General features: G+C 44.7%; 1 protein-coding gene across 2 annotated transcripts in view; it reads right to left on the bottom strand.

Moving 5' to 3' along the window:
- The window catches only part of LOC140191125 (adhesion G protein-coupled receptor E2-like), a 95,763-nt gene that overhangs the window by 62,449 nt on the left and 15,245 nt on the right, over positions 1-18,069 (bottom strand). For both annotated transcript variants that reach the window (XM_072248232.1, XM_072248231.1), the window contains exons 2-5: positions 14,215-14,310; positions 12,503-12,622; positions 11,690-11,827; positions 796-936 (exon numbers count right to left, since the gene is read on the bottom strand). In XM_072248232.1, the coding sequence (XP_072104333.1) occupies positions 796-936; positions 11,690-11,827; positions 12,503-12,622; positions 14,215-14,310 (495 nt within the window). The remainder of the gene's footprint in view (positions 1-795; positions 937-11,689; positions 11,828-12,502; positions 12,623-14,214; positions 14,311-18,069) is intronic.

Genomic DNA, 18,069 nt, shown 5'->3' with positions numbered 1-18,069 from the left:
CTCACATTCTGTGGGACAAAGGTATGGAATGCAATTTCACATAAGGCAAGCTAGGGCCAGTCTTTGGTTGGATACGAGTCCTTGCTTCAATCCTGTCCAGACTATCTCGCTCAATCTTAGTTATGATTGCATTGATACTGCATCCTACAATCATACAGAACTGCGAAATGTTATCAGTATAGATGACTCTTTCCAAGATGCTCTCATCTTCATATGGTCCATCGCTGACTCCCCCCCACCTCTCAGGATCACATCCCTGTCCCCATGGATAACTCAGACCTTCACGGAACCACCTCCGAGAGGGTGATATTAGACTGTGCAAGAGTTTGGAAACCAAGACTAGAATAGTAATCACCACGCCAGCAACAGCTGCCACTTTTAGTCACACCTCTCCCTAGACAATACAGTACACTGTCTCCTGTTCTTAATGAAATGTCACTGGTCAACAAAGTCATTTCCCAAACTCTAAAATATAGAGTCACAGACTTGTCAAACACAGAAAAAGACCCTTGGCCCATCTCATCCATGCTGACCACAATGAACTATTCCCATTTGCTTGTGAATCCCTTTTCCCTGCTCATTTGAACAAATCATCAGATTTATCAAAGAAATTAATAGTAAAACTAATGATAACTATCCCACCTCCCCACAATGACTCCCCTGTGTAATTTGCACAGTACAGAGTCCATTAAATTCTTCTTTATTTATAGGCCTCTGCAGGAGGATTGTGGAGGACTGATATCCACAATTAGTTGGGATTTATTCACCATTTTCATGTTGAGACAAGGCCCTTACCTTCACAAACTTTCCCTGGCGTGAGGTTTGTGGTTGCAGGTGATGCCTGAAACCCTGTGTTGCAGTTGCACTGGTAGGATCCCATTACGTTGATGCAAGTTGCATGTTTGTGACAAGATGTGGACTTGCATTCGTCGATATCTGTGTGAACAGGGAAAATCTCTCTCAATAGTAAACACAGATTGCTCCCTTTCATACCTGGGCTCTGTGAGTCGGGATGGAGTAACTCAGCTCTGTGTTGTTTAATCCAGAGAAGGCCTCTACTGGAACAAAGGATTGAGTGTCTATTCTTGGGAAGGGGACTTATGGTTTGAGAAAGAAAATCAGGTGAATGGAGTTAAGGAGCAGATGGAATTGACTCAAGGGACCAAATGGTTGGTAATGTGTTAGAATCGGGGCTGGTTGCTACCCTGCTCTCCACCCCATGGGCCTATCGATAACAGTGTGGAAGGTCGGCAGCAGCCCTGACTTCTGTACTGGAGCTGCTTTTCATTGGACGGGAGCAGGGAGGAAAGAGGACTCTCAGTGCTCCATTCATCTTTAATATGACTGTGGCAAGACCAGGTTTAGTCACATTTAAATTTCAGTTCATTGCCCACTCCCTCCCTGAATCTGCATTGGAAATACTGAGCAGGTCAGGCAGCATCTGTGGGTGAGAAAGAGAATGCTGGGAGATTCCAGAACCATCCCTGGTTTCAGATCCCCAGCATGCTCTACTCTGCATCCTGCATTTTATTTTACTTTCTCTCTAACTGTGGTCATTCATCCATTAACTAGATGCATCGTGTTTCCTTTACTAACTAAGTCTCCCCACCCTATCAAGGACACACTTTCCTGCCTCATTTTTCTCACTTTTGCAGCTCCTCTTTCCACAGATGCTGTCTGGTCCTCTCTGTCATTTGGGATCTCCAGTTTCACAATTTACAGTATTTAAGCTATACGACCATAAAACATCGGCTCATCGAGTCAGCTCCACCATTCCATCATGGCTGATTTACTATCCCTCTCAACCCCATTCTCCTGGCTCCCCCTGTAACTTTTGATGTACTTGCTAATCTATCATTTATCAACTTGCTCTTTAAATAGACCCAATGATTTGGACTCCGCACCTATCTGAGGGTATTTCATGGCTTATTTCCTGTTACTCCTGGGCTCTATCATCATCGCTTTGTTATCAGTGCTGGGAAATGCTTCAATCCATCTCCTAAAACATCAAGAATTACAAGACAATACTTATAACAGTGCACGCACAGTAATTCGATAAAATTGAGTTGTAGTTGGCAGAAAGGGTATCTTGGCACCGGGTATATCCCTTTGGGCATGGGATGCCTTTTCCTGGATTATGTTCTTGGCATATTGGACATTGTCGGGCAACATTCTCTGCTACTTTCTCCAGGTCCGGGTCCCACCATGATTCCAAACACTGTCTTACCTTTCCCTCCTTGCCAAAGTGAGTATTGGTACGTACAAAATCTACAATATAGCCCAGTACAGTTTCAGGTACGCAGACCTGACGGGCAGGAGTAAGCCAGAGGTTCTCGGTCAGTGAATAAAAACATCTAACCCATTCCCAGGTGGCTTTCTCTTTTTCAGAGGCGTCTCTATATAAAAATACACATCCTCAATTCCAGGCATACTGGCTGATTTGGAAATAGGGCAGTCAGTTTTTCCCTGGTGATTCATTATTTGGGGAACAATCAGTGCTCCGGTGAGGGCAGCTCGTTTCACGGCTGAGTCATCTCTGTTGTTTCCTCCGTCAGTCTCAGTCGTACCTTTAGTGTGTGCAGAGCATTTAATAATGGCCAATTGTGAAGGAAGATAGGTGGTTGTCGATGTAAATTTTATTAGTGATGGGCATACTGGAGGAGGTAACATAACCCCTAGCTTTCCAAAGTTGGCCAAAGTCATGAGCGACTCCAAAGGCATAACTAGAGTCTGTAAAAATATTGGCCAATTTCCCAGTGGCTTGGATGCATGCTCCAGTGAGTGCAAAGAGTTCAGCTTGCTGCGCCAAGTCAGGAGAAAGAAAGCAAGTGGACGCTACGGTTTCTACGTTGGTGAAAACAGCATAGCCTGCACGGCGCTGGCCTTGGTTGTCTATAAAGGGACTCCCATCTACATAGAAAAGTAAGTCTGGATTACCGAGGGGGGATGTCAGTCATGTCAGGCTGGGCTTCTATCAATTAGTGACTTATTGTTGCACAATCATGGGGTGGTGAATCTAGTTGCTCAGGTGGGCATTCTCAAAAAACAGGTGGCTGGGTTCACAGTAGTACAAGGGAAAATTTGGAGAAGGGGGTTCTGCAGGGGAAGGACCTCATATCTCATGCAGTGGAAATTGACCAGGCCCAAGAATTTACGCATCTGAGTCGGCATAGTGTTTTAACAATGGGAGTTAGTTAGTACAGGTCAAGGGCTGAATCTGGTACCTTCTGGACTATTAAGATCTGCACTACATTAGTGCCACACTTAATAACAAATCCTTTTGAAAACAAATAAATCTTTCTTTCTGACAAACTGACAGACTAGATATTTTTAAGTAGTATCTTTATATTTGTTGCCTTCACGGTCAGTCTCAGTACTATTTTCTCATTTTTCCAGTTCTTCTCTCCACAGATGCTGTCTGATCCTCTGAGCTTCTCCACTCCCTCATTTGGGATCTCCAGTTTCACAATTTCCAGTATTTAAGCCATAAGATCATAAGACATAGACCCATCGAGTCTGCTCCACCATTCCATCATGGCTGATTTATTATCCCTCTCAACCCCATTGCCCTGTTACCGTTGGTGCACTTCCTAATCTACCATCTATCAACTTGTGCTTTAAATAGACTAAATGACTTGACCTCCACAGCCATCTGAGATTATTTCATGGACTTTTCCCTGCTACCCTGTGATCCACGGGTCTGGATGGATAACTCACCTCCCTGTTACTTAAACAGAGAGCAGAACTCCGCTGGAACAAAGGACTGAGTGATGGTTCTTGGGGAGGGAATTTAAGGGTTGAGGCAGAAAATCAGTTCAAATTATAAAGTAAGTTTTATTATCAAAGTACAGATATATCACCATATACAACCCAGAGATTCATTTCTTTGTGGACATAATCAATAAGTTTATAGAATAATAACCATAACAGAATCAATGAAAGATGCCCAACTAGGGCGGTCACCCAGAGTGTAGAAGACAACAAACTCTGATAACAGAAACAGAAATAATAATAATGATAATAATAATAAATAAGCAATAACTATCGACAACATGAGATGAAGAGTCTTTGAAACTGGTTCTGGAAACATGTCAATGATGATGCAAGTGAAATTTCGTGAAGTTATTTCCTTTGGTTCAAGAGCCTAATGGTTTAGCGGTAGTAGCTGTTCCTGAACCTAGTGATGTGAGTCCAGAGGCTCTTACACCTTTTTTCTGATGGCAGCAGTGAGAAGAGAGCATGTCCTGGTTGGTGGTGGTCACAGATAATGTACGCTGCTTTTCCCATTATGGCCTCGTCTGTATCCACTATTTTTTGTAAGATTTTCCGTTCAAGGGCTTTAGTGTTTCCATACCGGGCTGTGATGCAGCAAGTAAATCTACTCTCCACTACTCATCTATAGATGTTTGTTAATGGTTCTATGCAATGGAGTTCGGTAATAGATGAAATTGACTCAAGTTCATCTACCCACCTCTAAACATCCATGGAAGATTGTTAATGCTTTATGAAATGCAGTTTTGGAATTGACTCAAGGAACCAAATATTCAGTTGCCTGCTGGAAGCTGAGACGTTTGCTACCCTGTTCTCCGCCCCATGCGGCCATCAATAACAATATGGAAGGTTTGCAGTGGCTCCACTTTCTCTGCTACTGCTGCTTTTCATGGGATGGGAGTGGGAAAGGGAAAAATGACTCTCATTGCTCCATTAATCTTTAACGTGACTGCACCAAGACCAGGTTTGGTCACATTCAAGTCTTAGTTCATTGCCTCATCCCACCCTGAATCTGCACTGGAAATACTCAGCTGGTCAGGCAGCATCTGTGGGTGAGAATCACAACACTGGGTGCTTCCAGCATCATTCTTTGTTTAAAATTTCCAGCATGCTCTACGCTGTTTCCTACATTTTTATTTCTATTTCTTTCTAACCATGCTCATTCACCTACTAACTGGATGCTTTGTGTCCCCTTCACAAATCTGGTCTCCACCATATCAGTGACCCCTCCTTCTCTTTTTTTCCAGCTCTTTGAACCAGTTTCTCTCTCATAGCTGCTGTCTGATCTTCTGAGCTTCTCCACTCTACATTTGTTGTTCAAATTTCACCATTTGCAATATTTAAGACCATAAGACCATGAAATCTAGGAGCAGAATTCTGCCATTTAGCCCATAGAGTCCACTCTGCCATTCTATCATAGCTGAATTACGATCCCTCTTCACCCCATTCTCATGCCTTCTACCTGTAACCATTGGCACCCTTACTCATTAAGAACCTCTCAAACTCCACTTTAAATATACACAATGACTTGGTGCTAAGGGCTTAAGAAGAAGAAGAACCATTCAGCTCTTGAACCAAAGGCAATAATTTCTGTCAGTAGATGAATCACAGTGTTCTATATGCTGGCATATATGTACTTTGATAATAAATTTACTTTGACTTTGATCAATGTGGGAATTTAGGATTCCGGACTTAAGCAGTAATGACCATGGTAGCTAAAACTGTTAACCAGCTTGGATGTGGTCCTAAAGGTTGTGTTGATGGTGGTTTCCTGTTTTCAAAGGATCTGTCTGGTCAATATAGGTAGATGGAGCTAACAAATTGCTACAGATGTACAACAGAGAGCATTCTGACTGACTGCCACACCGTCAAGTATGGAGGGGCCACTGCACAGCACCAGAAAAACATGCTGAGAGTTGGAAACTCAGCCGGATTCTATGGGCGTTAGTCTCACCACCATTTAGGGCATCTTGAAAACACACTGATTCAAACAGGTGGCATCCATCATGAAGGAACCCCGCCACCCAGGACATGCCCTCTTCTCAATACTGCCATCATGCACGAGGTACAGAAACCTGAAGACAAACATTCAACTTTTTAGGACTATCTTCCCCTCCTCCATCAGTTTTCAGAACAGACAATGAACCCATGAATATTACCACACTTTTTTGCTCTCTTTATTTACTACTCAGTTAACCTCGAATATATATTTCTGACCAATTTATAGTACATTTCTTATATTGCAGTGTACTGCTTCAGCAAAGCAACAAATTTCACAAATTATGTCAGTGATCATAAACCTGATTCTGATTTCTGGTTCTGTTGGAGCCGTCTCCTGAGGCAATAAATTCCACAGATTCACCACCCTCTGCTAAAAAATATTCAAGCGACTACAGGCCTAGAACCATCAAATGCTCCTCATATGTTAATCGTGTCATTCATGGGATCATTCTCTGGACCCCCTCTATTGCCAGAACATCTTTTCTTAGATAAGGGGCCCAAATCCGTTCTGACCAATGCCTTCTCAAGCCTCAGCATTGCATTCTTGCTTTCATATTCTAGTCCTCTCTTTTATTCAGCATTAATAACCAGAGCTGTCCAAAGATCTAAAACCCCCACTTTTTTTTTGCCTTATCCCATCTTTAATATTTCCTCTCAAAGCAGCAGCCACGAGATTATTCTGTAATTTTAGGAAATGCCCCAACACTGTGAATCTCTTTGACTTACTACATATTTGTCGCCAGCTATCAGTGACAAAAAATCACTGTTTTTTGAACACAAACACACACAACTGACACTTCAGCAGAAACTGGTTAATTAGGGAAGCCATTTTTGGGACAACTCTTAAAGAACAAAAACTAAATTGAGAAAATAGCCTCATTTCCCTTCAGCATTTGGGACAACTATGCCGCTAAATTGGGGCAGGAGCCTTTCCAAACAGTTTCTAACTAGTGTGATTCACATCCACTTGCATGGCCGTTAGACACTACATTACGCTCAAAGCAATCAGTCTTTAAGTAGCGCCAATTACATGTGTTTGTGTTCAAAAAGCAGTGACTTTTGTTGTTGAAAGCTGGAAAAAAATTAGCAGCAAGAAAATTCGGAACTGTTTTGCTCACCAGAGTTTCAACCGTTCAGGCTTGAAGATACCAGACATGGCCAAGAGGGAAATTGAAACCATCTCACTACTTCAACAAGTTAGGAATTACAAAGGTATAGACAATCATCTTGAATGTTATCAATGAAAATAAAGAATTGGAGGATGCAATTCTCCAAAGTAATCTATAACTGAGTTAATCAGTGACAACCAGGAAAGACTGGGTGACAACCGCGAAAAGAGTGGTGACGACTGGAGAGTCAGTGACAGCCCGGAGAGACGGCAACCGGGGCAGAATGGGCTGGCAACTCAATCTGTGTCCTCTGAGAGGAGGGCCCCAACAAAAGCTACAAAAAATCTAAGGTAAAGATACTCCCAGGGGGCCCGAGAGGGGGGGAGGGTAAGCACCCCAGTCGGATGGACACAACGACATCAGACCCAGGCAATGAACAAATGACGATGAGGAAGCAGTGTGCATGTAGCAAAATCTGCAAGAACGATCGCGGCTTGAAGATCCACCAAGCGAGGATGAAGTGTTTGGTGGGAGCAGGAGCAGCACAACGCACAGGTGTCCAACCTGGTGAGACGAAGGAGGGGCCAGGCCCGGAGTCACCACATAGTGCCCGGAACCTCCAAGTGTTGCAAACTAATCCCTCGAACATGAAGTCTAACAAGAGGCAGATCAAATGGCCTGCAGCTAACATGACTTCACTGTGGAAGCAGTTTGATGAAGATGTTAACCAAATTCTGGAGGCAACGGCGAAGGGAGGGGTTGATAGGAAGCTGCAAGCCATGACAACAATTATTGTTAGTATCGCAGCTGAACGGTTCGGAGAAGAAGAGAAGGAAGGCTCCAAAACATCTTACTTGAAGAACCAAAGAGCATTGAGGATCCACAACATCAGGCAGAAGATGAAAGCGCTGAAGTCCCAGTACAAGGAGGCAGGAGAAGAGGACCGCATTGGCTTGGCCCAGCTGATGTGCATACTACGAAAGAAGATTAGGGTCCTCCGCCAGGCAGAGTGGCATCGGAGGCGGTGTTGTGAAAGGGCTCGAAGTGCTGCCTTTATCGCCAACCCCTTCAAGTTCACCAAGGAGTTGCTGGGGGCGAAGCACAGTGGGAAACTGGCCTGTTCGCAGGAAGACATAGACCAACATCTTAAGAAGATATATAATGATCCTGAAAGAGAGCAGGAGTTGGGAGAGTGCAACATCCTAATAGACCCACCTGAACCGGATGTGCAGTTCGACATGTCAGAGCTGCAACTAAAGGAAGTCAGAGAGGTCGTCCGCAAAGCAAGGGCAAGCTCGGCTCCAGGACCAAGCAACACCTCGTACAAAGTGTACAAGAACTGCCCCAAACTCCTGCTGCATCTGTGGAAGATCCTGAGAATATTCTGGAGAAGGGGGAAGATCCCAGAACAGTGGAGAGTGGCTGAAGGGGTGTGGATCCTGAAGGAGGAAAATGCCACCCGGATAGATCAGTTTTGCATCATCTCCCTGCTGTGTGTCGAGGCAAAGATGATCTTCAGTGCAGTTTCTAACCGGCTGTGCACCTGCCTAGCAAAGAACACCTATATTGATACATCAGTCCAGAAGGGTGGCATTTCAGGGATGCCGGGCTGTCTGGAGCACATCGGTGTGGTGACACAGCTCATCAGGGAGGCCAGAGAGAACAAGGGCAACCTGTCAGTGTTGTGGCTCGACCTGGCAAATGCATATGGCTCCATTCCGCACAAGCTGGTGCAGCTCACACTGACCAAATATCACGTCCCCAGCAGAATCAGAGACCTTATCGCTGATTATTACAGCAACTTCAGGATGAGGGTCTCTTCAGGAGCAATTACATCAACCTGGCACAAGGTGGAGATCAGCATCATCACAGGGTGCACTATCTCAGTGACACTGTTCTCCCTAGCCATGAACATGCTCACTAAGTCTGCTGAGCCAGAGTGCAGAGGGCCCAGAATGAATTTCGCTCAACGGCAACCACCTATCAGGGCATTCATGGATGACCTCACAGTCACCACAGAATCAGTCCCAGGCTGCCGGTGGATTCTGCAAGGGCTTGAAAAGCCGGTGGAGTGGGCCCGGATGCGTTTCAAACCTGCCAAATCAAGATTGATGGTGCTGAGGAAAGGGAAGGTGGGGAACAAATTCCGATTCAGCATCGCAGGCACCGCCATCCCAACCATCACAGAAAAGCCAGTCAAGAGCTTAGGCAAAGTTTTTGACAGCTCTTTAAGGGACACAACATCCATTCAGGCAACCTGCACCGAGTTGGATGGCTGGCTGAAATCTGTGGACAAGTCTGGCCTACCTGGGAAGTTTAAAGCCTGGGTGTATCAGCATGGCATTCTTCTCAGAATCCTGTGGCCCCTCCTCATCTATGCAGTTCCGATCTCGACAGTCGAAACCTTAGAGAGGAGGGTTAGCAACCACCTCAGGAGATGGCTGGGGCTGCCAAAGAGCCTGAGCAGTATCGCACTCTATGGACACCACAACAAACTGCAACTGCCCTTCAAATCCTTGGAGGAGGAATTCAAGGTAACAAGAGCCAGAGAAGTGCTACAGTATAGGGACTCAAGTGACCCGAAGGTGGCTAGAGCAGGGATCCAAGTAAGTACTGGCAGGAAGTAGAGGGCAGAGGAAGCTGTTCAGGAGGCAGAGGCGAGGCTGCGTCACAGGAGGCTGGTGGGAGTGGTCACATGAGGCCAAGCTGGGCTAGGATCCTTTCCAACTCCCCAAATGGACACCAGAGGGAAGGAAAGGCGTTGCCTAGTTCAGGAGGAGGTGAGAGCAGTAGTGGAGGAGACGAGAGCCTGCAAGGCGGTGGGAACGAAGCAACAGGGAGCTTGGACAAGATGGGAGAATGCGGTTGAGAGGAAAGTGACCTGGGCTGATCTTTGGAAAGCCGAACCACACTGCATCCAATTTCTCATCCAGGCAGTGTACAATGTGCTTCCAAGCCCATCAAACCTGCACACATGGGGCAAAGCAGAGTCATCTGCGTGCCCACTGTGCTCCAATCGAGGAACCCTGGAGCACATCCTCAACGGCAAGGGCACTTGGGGAGGGACGGTACAGGTGGAGGCATGATCAGGTCTTGAAGACCATCGCTGAAGCCGTCAGCGCAGGAGTTGAGTGGGCGAAGTGGTCCCGACCCTCCAAGCAGACCATTGCCTTTGTCAGAGCTGGGGAGCAGCCAATACCTGCCAAAAGAACATCTGCAGGTATTCTGACCTCTGCAAGGGACTGGCAGCTGTTGGTGGACCTTGAAGGGCAGCTGAAATTCCCCAACCATATCGCAGCCACCACCCTGCGACCAGACATTGTCCTAGTGTCTGAGTCTACTAAGCAAGTGGTGCTGCTGGAGCTGACCGTCCCATGGGAAGGTAGCTTGGAGGAGGCCTTTGAAAGGAAGCTCTCCAAGTACGCAGGACTGGTCAGCAGGCTGGATGGAGAGCGAGGTGTCTCCCAGTGGAGGTTGGTTGTAGGGGATTCATAGCCCGTTCTTTAGTTAGAGCCTTCAGCATTTTGGGCATCGAGGAGAGAGGCAGAGGAGAGTCATCCGCAGTACCACCGATGTGGCAGAGAGGGCCTCAAGATGGCTGTGGCTCAAAAGAGGGCAGCCATGGAGTCATGAGTAGCTAGCCATCTGGACACAAGCTGGGGTCTGATCAGCCCCGGCTGGGTCACCTGCAGGAGGGTGTATGATGTTGAAAGACCCGAAACACCCGATGATTCCAGGAACATCACTGAAGATGTGTCCAGAAGCATCAATAGATGTATGTACACAGTAACGGCAGTCTGTTGTCTGTTCTAGCTGTCTGCACTGATTTTGTTCATTTACAGCCAATCAGAAGTACACAGCAGATTAATTCCTCTGTTGATAGCTGTTAAGAATTAATACACAGTTTTATAGTACTCTAGTAGTACTGGCGGCGTACTAATTCAAGCAACACACATCAAAGTTGCTGGTGAACGCAGCAGGCCAGGCAGCATCTCTAGGAAGAGGTACAGTCGACGTTTCGGGCCGAGACCCTTCGTCAGTACCTCTTCCTAGAGATGCTGCCTGGCCTGCTGCCTTCACCATCAACTTTGATGTGTGTTGCTTGAATTTCCAGCATCTACAGAATTCCTCGTGTGTGGGTGTACTAATTCATCGGTATTTCATTTAAATACGTATATTGTTACTCAGTTAAATGACAACTTGACTTTTTAATAAGTTTTAATATTTCCATGAAACTTTGGCTAATGGGACAACCACTGATTGGGCCAAAATGTGCTGGTCCTGATGCGTCCCAATTATCAAGAACCCATTGTATCTAAAAACTCTGCTCTCAGCAGAGTATAGCATCTAATATACACACACGTATGCATGATTGACACTAGTTAGAAATTGTTCAGCAACCATCTCCTGCCCCAAATAAGCTGCATGGTGTCCAAAGTAACTGAAGGGAATCTTGGCAATGTTCACAATTAGTTTTCGTTTTTTCAGTGCTCTCCCAAATAAGCGGCTGCCCCAATTAACCGATGGCCCAATTAATCAGAATCCACTGTATTTAATGTATGTTTTTCTTGTGAATGACTTTTATATCATGCTATGTGCCTGTGATGCTGCTGCAGGTAAGACGGTAAGATCAAAAGACATAGGAGCAGAATTAGGCCACTTGGCCCATCTGGTAAGTTTTACATTGTACTAGAGCATACATCTATTTGTGCATATTACAATAAACTGAACTTTGACTTTGACCTTGACCATCCTGGAGATTGGCAATTTGATCTTTATTCTATGTCACAGTTATTTATGGTCATTACCTTCACAGCTCCTCCTTCCACTGGAGCCAGCCTTCTCAGTCGACTGAAAACCTGTGCTGCAAATACACTTGAAAGACCCATCTGTGTTCTGACAAGTTGCTTCCTGGGCACACAGAGTGGAAGTACATTCATCGATATCTGTGCAAACGGAGAAACATTTCAGGGATCTTTCAACTACACATTAGGGTCCCTTCGTTCTTCAATATTCCCTAGTGTCCTACCATTCATGGTATATACCCAACCTTCAAGGTCTCCACCCTCACACTTATCAGAGTTAACTTTCATCGACCACTACCCTGCCCAGACTTCTGTACAAACTCCTTACAGATGGCACTGGAATTGAACTCCAAACTCTGAAACCGCGAACTGTAATAGCGTTGCACTAACCGCTACTCTACCATAGCGCCCCCTAGAGTCATGGAAAAGTACAGCACAGAAGAAGCATCAGCCCAGCTCGTCAATGCCGATCCATTTAAACAGCCTACTGCCATCAACCTGCACCGGTAACCCTCCATACCCCTGCTATCCATGTACCTATCCAAACTTCAGGTGCTGACAACTCCTTCCACACTCTCACAACCCTCTGAGCGATGAAGAACCCCTCATCTTTCTCTGTTTGTAGTCCCATCCAGCCTCAGTGGAAAAATCCTGTTTGCATTTTCCCTATCTGCAATATACCCCTCGTAATTTTGTTTCATTCACAGTCTCTAACATAGTGGTCGCCAACCAGTCGATCGCGACCTAACACATTCACAACCAACAATTCAGATCTAAAAAATCATTCTTGATTTCATCGTTATTTAAAGTCCTCACCTTCACAGTCCTGATTAACTGCGTTGTACCCTTGCTTGCATTGACACCTGTAAGAACCAGCTGTGTTCCAACAACTTTTGCGAGGTCCACATATAGCAACATTTTCACATTCATCGATATCTGTGTAAAGAGGAAAAATTCTTTACAGTCGTAAACATTTTGCTCTCCATTACAAGTGGATTCTACTGTAGTTGATGGAATTTAGAAAATAACATCAGGGGTGCCCCAGTAGTGTAGCGGTCAGCACAACGTTATTACAACTCAGGCTATTCCGAAGTTCAGAGATCAATTCTGACACTGTCTGTGAGGGGCTTGTACATTCTCCCCAGGAGTGTGTGGATTTCCTCCAAGTGTTGTGGTTTCCTCCCAATGCCCAACAATGTACTGGTTGGTAGGCTAATTGGTTATTGTAAACTGTCCTGTGATTAGGGTAGAGTTAAATAGGTGGGTTGCTGCAGTGTGGCTCATTGGATCAGAAGGCCTGTTCCATACTATATCACTAAATAAATAAATAATATTAAAGTTGACTTTTGTAGCGATATGATTTTTAAAAAGTGCCAGATTTTCTTCAAAACCATTTGGTTCATACATACCCTTCATGGAAGGCCACCGACTGTCCTCACTGGTCGATGTGTCAAGTCCAGACCCATCAATGTGCTTGACATATACATTTCGATCCCATCTTCACACCAAGGACACCCCCCTGAATATTGTGCAGCACTACCGTCACATTAAATCAACTGGTTAAAAAGGCCTCTGGTGTGTTGGCCTTCATTAGTTGAGAATTTGTGTTCAAGAGCTGTGAGGAAATATTGCAGCTCTATAAAACTCTAGTTACACCATACTTCACAATTATCCATACTGGAATTTATTTATTTACCGGAGAGGAACTCAGAGGGATCTTCAGAGGGATCAATATACAGTGCTGTGCATTCAGAGATGCCCTTCTACACACCATTGTTGTAACACATGGTTATTTGAGTTACTGTCACCTTCCTATCAGCTTGAACCAGTCTGGTCATTCTCCTTTGACCTTTCTGTTGTGTATTTAATATCTCAGAAATATTTGTGTAATATTGTAAATATATTGTTTGAGTAAGTGTTCTGGTTCATTTAAACAAAACTAAATGTACATGAGTTATCCCTGGCTCAGAGTAATTTGAGTAATATTGTAAATATTTTTTTTCATTAAGTGTTCTGGTTCATGTAAATTAAACAAATTGTACATGAGTTATCCCTGGCTCTAGCTCTGGCTCTGTGGTTTTGCTTTTAATTCATTTTATGTTTTGGAGTTACAAAACATAACACTTTCTCATTACAAGGTGTTTTCACTCACAGAACTGCTGTTCACTGGCTGTTCTAGAGCCTGTCGTGTGTGAAAATCCCAGGAGATCAGCATTTTCTGAGATACTCAACCCACCCTGCCTGGCACCAGCAATCATTCCACAGCCAATTTCACTTACATCACATTTCTACCCCATCCTGATCTTTGGTCTGAACAACAATTGAACCCTTTGACCATGTCTGCATGCTTTTGTGCATTGAGTTGCTGCACATGATTGGCTGATTGGACATTTGCATTAATGAGCAGGGGTACATGTGTACCTAATAAAGGGGGCACCAAATGTATATTCACTGAAACCATTAATTGGACTGTATCACCCATTTAAACCTCAACCAAACTCAGTCACCTGAGGGAATTTAAAACTCACCGAAACATTTGTTTTGTGATGGTTCAAATCGATGACCTGGTTGACAGTTGTGATTTTGGGACAGAATGTCTTGGAACATACCACAGCACAAGATAACTAGAAGAATGAAAATGAAGCAGTTAGACTTTTGTTCTGTCATTTTTACTCCTTCCCTCCTGGAACACGACACCCCAATACTGAACATAGCCAGAGATGATGACAACTGTGGGACGGTGAGAGAGTTAATAGCCCCACCTCCTGAGATGGGCAAAACCAGACTTTGGATTGATGGCATTGAACACAGGAGTGTCTGTGCTTTGTTCTCAGTGACCAAAATCCAGCCACCGGTATTGACTTCTGACACTGGTCTCCAAAGCTCACATGACTCCACATCACCTGTTGAAGTTATCTACACTGGTTCAGGAGGCTGCTGGTTATAGGGTAATAACTTCCTGAACCTAGTGGTGTGAGAACCAAGTTTTGCCTTCTTTTGTACTTTGGTTGTTTGTTAGTCTTTGTTTATATAGAGTTTTATGTAAATTTTACTGTATTGCTTTATTTTCTTGTAAATGTCTTCAAGAAATAAATTTCAGGATAGTACATGGTAACTTACATATACTATGATAATAAATTTACTTTGAACTTTGAAGTGATAAATATTAACTAATATCCAAACAAGGTGTTATGAGATAGTATTCGTGAGTTCATGGACATTTCGGAAATCTGATGACAGGGCTGATGGCAGCTGTTTGGAAAACATTGAGTGTGGGTCTTCAGGCTCTGTACTGCTTTGTTGATGGGACTATTGAGAAGAGGAAAAGTCCTGAATGGTGAGATACAGGAGCCTTAGGTCCCACAACACCAGGTTCAGGAACAGTTATTACCCAACAACCATCAGGCTCCTGAACTACCATGGGTAACTTCAGTCTCCGCAACGATGAACTGATTCCACAACCTATGGACTCACTTTCAGGAAGTCTACGTCTCATGTTCTCTGTATTATATATTTACTTTTTTTATTGACATGATTTGAACTCTTTTGCAGATTGCTTGTTTGTCAGTCTTTATTATTTATAATGTTTCATAAATTCTATTGTGTTTATTTATGTTCCAGTTTATGCTTGCAAGAAATTGATTGCCAAGGTAGTATATGGTGATATATACTTATTTGATAATAAATTTACTTTGAACTTAAGATTTCCAGTTTAAGTGTAATTTTCTCTCAACAAAGGAACAAATTATTTTCCATCCCATCCCTCCAAAAGATGAACTCCAATGATTGGAGTGCTGCACCATTGGAATTCCCAGCAAGTTCCACAGCATCAACATCAACACAACATATCCTGGGCCCAATACATTGATGCAGTCATGAGGAAGGGACATCAGTCGCTACACCTTGTTAGGAATTTCTGTGGAGGAGAGTGGTGCGACGGGTTGCATCACCACCCAGGATCAAAAGAGTCAGCAGACTCAGCCAGTTCCATCACAGACACCACCCTCCCATCATCAAGGACATCTACAAAAGACAACACCTCAAAAGGCAGCATTCATCATTTGGGACCCACCCCCTTCTCATTACTACCATTAGAGAAATGGTGAAGATGCACACTCAGCATTTTACAAACAGCCTCTTCTCCACTATCTTCAGATTTCTGAGTGGCCCAGGAACCAATGAACATTACCTCACTAGTCCTTCTGTTTGTACCATGCATCTATTTTATAATTTATCAAAATTTTATGTCTGCTCTGTAATGCTGACATAAGGCACGAATTTCATGCTATATAAGACAGTGATAATTGGTTCTGATTCTTCTGTGCCAATTTCCCAAGGACTCCATGCCTTGATTTTGCAAATATTTAAGGTATCTATTTGCACCTTAAATATTCCTAATGATCCAGCCTTCACCATCCTTGGTGAATTCAGAGCTTCAGAGGTTCATTGTCGTCAGGGAAGAAATTTTTGTGCATCACAACATACCACCATGGGGGGTAAATTAGGTTACCATGGAATTTGGAAAGAAAGATTTGGAATTCTTCTCCCCGGGACAGAAACAGACAAGGGGTTAGAGTCGCAAAACAATGGTCAGTCATTTCCCTTGTAACTAAAACACGAGAAAATCTGCAGATACTGGAAATCCAAGCAACACACACAAAATGCTGGAGGAACTCAGTGGGCCAGACAGCATCTGTGGAAAAGAGTAAACAGTCAATGTTTTGAGCCAAGACTCTTCAATAGGATTGGAACGGAAGGGGAGAAGTCAGAGTGAGAAGTTGGGGGAAGAGGAGAAAGAAGTACAAGGTGGCAGGTGATAGATGAAACCGTGAGAAGGGGAGGAGGTGAAGTAAAGAGCTGAGAAGTTGATTGGTGAAGGAGATAAAGGGTTGCAGAAGGGGGAATCTGACGGGAGAGGACAGAAGACCATGGAAGAAAAAGAAAGGGGAGGAACACCAGAGGGAGGTGATGGGCAGGTAAGGAGATAATGGGAGAGAGGGAAACTGGGAATGGGGAATAGGGAATGGTGAAGGAAGTGGGGAGGGTGGGGGAGAATTACCAGAAGTTTGAAAAATCAATGTTCACACCATCAGGTTGGAGGCTACCCCGATGGAATATAAGATGTTGCTCTTCCAACCTGAATGTGGCCTCATCGTGGCAGTAGAGGAGATCATGAACTGACATGTCGGAATAGAAATGGGAATGCGATCCAGAATTGAATTGGGTGGCCACTGGAAGATCCCATTTTGTGGCAAATGGATCAAAGGTGCCGGTGAAGCGTTCTCCCAGTCTACATCGGGTATCACCAATATACAGCAGGCCACACTGGGAGCACATGGCCCCAGCAGACTCACAGGAGAAGTATCACCTCACCTGGAAAGACTGTTTGTGGCTCTGAATAATAGTGAGAGAGGAGGTGTAGGGGAAGGTGTGACACTTGTTCTACTTACAAGGATAAGTACCAGGACGGAGATCATTGGAGGGGGATGAGTGGACAAGGGAGTCAAGTAGGGAGTAATCCCTGTGGAAAGAGGGTGGGGTGGGAGGGAAGGATGTGCTTGGTGGTGGGATCCCATTGGGGATGGCAGAAGCTACGGAGAATTATGTGCTGGAAGTGGAGGCTCATGAGGTGGTAGGTGAGGAACCCTATCCCAGGTGTAGCGGGAGGAGGGTGGGGTGAGGGCAGATGTGTGCAAAATGAAAGAGATGAGGGTGCGGGCAGCATAAATGGTAAAGGAAGGGAGGTCCCTTTCTCTGAAGAAGGAGGACACCTCAGTTGTTCTGGAACGAAAAGCCTCATCCTGAGAGTGGGTGCAGGATGCAGCACCAACGCAGTCGTCAATGTAGTGTAGGAAGCACTTGGAGAGTAATGTTAGTGTAGGCTTGGAACATGGACTGTTCCACGTAGCCAATCAAAAGGCTGGCATTTCTGGGTCACCTGCGAGCGCCCATGGCTACATCTTTAGTTTGAGGGACGTAGAATTAACCAAAAGATAAATTATTGAGGCCAAAAACCAGTTCTGGAAGACAGAGGAGAGTGGTGGGAAGGGAAATGTTTGGGTCTGTTGTCCAGAAAGAAGCAGCGGGCCTTAAGGTCCTCCTGAAGGGTGATGGAGATGTATTGGGAATGGACACTCATGGTGAAAATGAGACTATCAGGGTCGGGGAACTTAAAGTCATTGAGAAGATCAGGGGTGTGTGAAATGTCATGGACGTAAGTTGGAAGGGACTGAACCAGGGGCACAAAACAAAGTTGAGGTATGCAGCCACAAGTTCAGTGGGACAGGAACAGGCAGAAACAATAGGGCTACCTGGACAGTCAGGTTTATGGACTTTGGGAAGGAGGTAGAAACGGGAGGAGTGGGGTAAAGAAACTCTCAGAT

Source organism: Mobula birostris, chromosome 32, assembly GCF_030028105.1.
Source record: "Mobula birostris isolate sMobBir1 chromosome 32, sMobBir1.hap1, whole genome shotgun sequence".
Lineage (NCBI taxonomy): Eukaryota > Metazoa > Chordata > Chondrichthyes > Myliobatiformes > Myliobatidae > Mobula > Mobula birostris.
The sequence above is the reverse complement of the archived record's forward strand: the minus strand, read 5'-3'. Positions and strand labels throughout refer to the sequence as shown.